This window comes from Staurois parvus, unplaced genomic scaffold, assembly GCF_062004578.1.
Source record: "Staurois parvus isolate SC_StPar_1 unplaced genomic scaffold, SC_StPar_1.0 ptg000790l, whole genome shotgun sequence".
NCBI classification, from domain to species: Eukaryota; Metazoa; Chordata; class Amphibia; order Anura; family Ranidae; genus Staurois; species Staurois parvus.
In genome coordinates, this window is record NW_028318586.1 from 491758 (window position 1) to 496117 (window position 4360).

Below are 4360 nucleotides of genomic sequence, written 5' to 3' on the forward strand. Positions count from 1 at the left end.
TTGTGGAGATAAATTCTAGTAATATGGTCCTCTAAACAAACAGCACTGACAATAAATAGACAAGACAAGGACCATCCTGACCATACATGGCCTACAAAGGGCAATGATGACACTACACAGGCAGCCAATGGGCAATCATTACACTATGCAGCCAACACAATGATGGAGTGCCGGGGTCAGGAGTATGGAGCATAGAGCCCCTTACATTGCTGTATTTACTTTCCAGACCTCCTTACAGAACTCCTATCAGGAAAGGAAGACAACCTTCACCTTCTTACCATCTCATTATTTTCCAGTATACCAAGTGGAATGAAGAAGGGCAGTCTTTCCCCCCTTGGTGGGTACTTGTTCTTAGAGGAGGTCTGTTGGTGTATTATCGACTAAAAGGTAGTCAGGGGTCAGTGCTGAACATCTTCAGGAGACATTCCAATAGCATCCTATTATGCAGGCTCTGGCAGTGCCCGGTGCTGGAATTCAGAGCCCCAGGAACCCACCACCACTCTGTACAATGTCCTGGATATCACAGTATACTTGGCAATGAATGAACTAACCCTTCCCTTATGTTGTTCTCCTCCTACCCACGATGGGCTGTCTTTGGAGGGAAGAGAACAGACTCCTCCCCCAGAGCTCTCTATTACACCAGTAGCATCCTCCTGCTATCCAATCCAATCTCTTCTCTTATTGCAGAGAGTGACAGTGACATCACTCCTGTCAGTCAGCAGGCTGCCAGAGATTGGAGCCTTGCAGTCAGAGTTCTGGCTATTAAAGTCAGCAACTCCAGCCAAAAGTCATCAAGTTCCCCTTCCTGGACCTCATGATGAGCTGACATTGACCTCACAGCACTGCCTCAGAGCAAACAAGTCATAGGAAGGATCGTATTTATCATTCCTTGTCTGCAGATCTAAAACTCATGAAATCCAGTTCAGAGACCAAACAAACCCAACAGAGAAAAGGGGATTTCTGATCTGGAAGGTCAAGAGGGTCCCGGGACCTCCATGATGTAGCAAATACTAAACAGTTCAGATTAAATGTCTTCCCATGGGGGGAGTAGTCCTTCAATGTCCAGCAACCCTCCTATTCCCCCCTCACATCCACATCCTATTATTGTGTGACCAATACCATCCAAATCATTCTTACTTTCATTTCCCAAAGTTATCCGTCTACAAGGAGACCTGTATAGATCACATGATGGCACCAATGAGGATGGAGGAGGACCGGAGTCACATGACTGAGAAGATACTAAACCTCACCCTGGAGATCATCTACCTGCTGACCGGAGAGGTGAGGAGGATTCTGGGAGGTCACATGACATCACTCTTACCTCTATTAATAAAACACAGACCTGACCGGAGAGGTGAGGAGGATTCTGGGAGGTCACATGACATCACTCTCATCTCTATTAATAAAACACAGACCTGACCGGAGAGGTGAGGAGGATTCTGGGAGGTCACATGACATCACTCTTATTTCTATTAATAAACACAGACCTGACCGGAGAGGTGAGGAGGATTCTGGGAGGTCACATGACATCACTCTCATCTCTATTAATAAAACACAGACCTGACCGGAGAGGTGAGGAGGATTCTGGGAGGTCACATGACATCACTCTCATCTCTATTAATAAAACACAGACCTGACCGGAGAGGTGAGGAGGATTCTGGGAGGTCACATGACATCACTCTTATCTCTATTAATAAAACACAAACCTGACCGGAGAGGTGAGGAGGATTCTGGGAGGTCACATGACATTACTCATATCTATTAATAAAACAGACCTGACCGGAGAGATGAGGAGGATTCTGGGAGTCTAACATGATATTCCTATTGGTTCCTCAATACAGAGATTTCCTCCTCTGAAGTCAGGTGATCATATGACCATCACAGTGCCTCCATGTGACTCCCTAAACCCTGAGAGACACAACATGCAGAAGATTCTAGAAGTCACCAAGAAGATGATGGAGCTGCTGACAGGAGAGGTGAGCGGTGCCGGGAATTCTGGGACATTCTCCAGTAACAGACAAGGGATGTGTCTGGATGGTGACTGTATCATTGTGTGTGTCAGGTTCCTATAAGGTGTCAGGGTGTCACTGTCTATTTCTCCATGGAGGAGTGGGAGTATTTAGAAGGACACAAGGATCTCTACAAGGACGTCATGATGGACAATCAGCCGCCCCTCACATCACCGGGTAAGAGGAGACTTTATTGTAAAGGAGAGAGCAGTACGGAGGATCCACCTAGATCCCCCATCATCTGATAAACACATAGAAACAATGGATTCAGTCAGTGTGTGTGTTTCCTACAGATGGATCCAGTCATGGGAACCCACCAGAGAGATGTCCCCGTCCTCTGTATTCCCGGGATTCCACACAGGAAGGTCACACCATCCCTCACCATCATCAGGTAGATGATGACAATTATTGGTAGTTGTGATTTATACACAGCATGTTTGTTACAATGAATGTTTTATTATATCTTTCAGAGTGGAATCCTCGGGGATGATAATATTGATGTTAAAGAAGAGTATAAAGAGGAGGATGAGGAGTATGGAGTGATGGAGGAGTTTTCAGAAGGACACAAGGATATGATGGAGCCACCTAATACCAGGAACCCACCAGAGAGATGTCCCCGTCCTCTGTATTCCCGGGATTCCACACAGGAAGGTCACACCATCCCTCACTATTACAAGGTTGGTGGGATGGAGAATCTAGAACATGGACTGTGGAGATGATGTGTGGAGTTTTTTATGTGACCTTATATTTTACAGATGATATTTTCTCTCATTTCCTTGATTTAGAGTGGAGATCCAATCGATATAGAATTTGAGGTGAAAGCAGAAGAAGAAGAGGCGTATGTGAGGGATGATCAGCAGTCTATGGAGGAGGATGGAATAACGGGGACATTTATAGAGGAGGACACTCCTACAGAGATCAGCACAGGTGGGTCATGAACACTAAATCCATTCCTCCACCCATACTGCTCACTGATTGGTCCATATCCCCCCTTATGTATTATACATGGAGATCATACCCCCCCCCCCTTATGTATTATACATGGAGATCATATCCCCCCTTATGTATTATACATGGAGATCATATCCCCCCCCTTATGTATTATACATGGAGATCATATCCCCCCCTTATGTATTATACATGGAGATCATATCCCCCCTTATGTATTATACATGGAGATCATATCCCCCTTATGTATTATACATGGAGATCATATCCCCCCTTATGTATTATACATGGAGATCACATCCCCCTTATGTATTATACATGGAGATCACATCCCCCTTATGTGTTATACATGGAGATCATATCCCCCCTTATGTATTATACATGGAGATCATATCCCCCCTTATGTATTATACATGGAGATCATATCCCCCCTTATGTATTATACATGGAGATCATATCCCCCCTTATGTATTATACATGGAGATCATATCCCCCCTTATGTATTATACATGGAGATCATATCCCCCCCTTATGTATTATACATGGAGATCATATCCCCCTTATGTATTCTACATGGAGATCATATCCCCCCCTTATGTATTATACATGGAGATCCTATCCCCCCTTATGTATTATACATGGAGATCATATCCCCCCTTATGTATTATACATGGAGATCATATCCCCCCTTATGTATTATACATGGAGATCATATCCCCCCTTATGTATTATACATGGAGATCATATCCCCCCTTATGTATTATACATGGAGATCATATCCCCCCTTATGTATTATACATGGAGATCATATCCCCCCTTATGTATTATACATGGAGATCATATCCCCCCCTTATGTATTATACATGGTGATCATATCCCCCCTTATGTATTATACATGGAGATCATATCCCCCCCTTATGTATTATACATGGAGATCATATCCCCCCTTATGTAATATACATGGAGATCATATCCCCCCTTATGTATTATACATGGAGATCATACCCCCCCCCCCTTATGTATTATACATGGAGATCATATCCCCCCCTTATGTATTATACATGGAGATCATATCCCCCCTTATGTATTATACATGGAGATCATATCCCCCCTTATGTATTATACATGGTGATCATATCCCCCTTATGTATTATACATGGAGATCATATCCCCCCTTATGTATTATACATGGTGATCATATCCCCCCTTATGTATTATACATGGAGATCATATCCCCCTTATGTATTATACATGGAGATCATACCCCCCCCCCTTATGTATTATACATGGAGATCATATCCCCCCCTTATGTATTATACATGGAGATCATATCCCCCCTTATGTATTATACATGGAGATCATATCCCCCCTTATGTATTATACATGGTGATCATATCCCCCTT

The 4360-nt window shown here is 43.6% G+C and overlaps 1 protein-coding gene across 1 annotated transcript; it reads left to right on the forward strand.

Moving 5' to 3' along the window:
- Positions 1–1845: 1845 nt before the first annotated feature.
- On the forward strand, positions 1846–2936 carry LOC149444312 (uncharacterized; the record flags this gene model as incomplete). Its single annotated transcript, XM_089654702.1, has 5 exons — positions 1846–1976; positions 2063–2186; positions 2303–2400; positions 2480–2686; positions 2795–2936. Coding segments are annotated over exons 1-5 (676 nt in total), but the record flags the coding sequence as incomplete, so codon positions are not given.
- Between the last annotated feature and the right edge of the window lie 1424 nt (positions 2937–4360).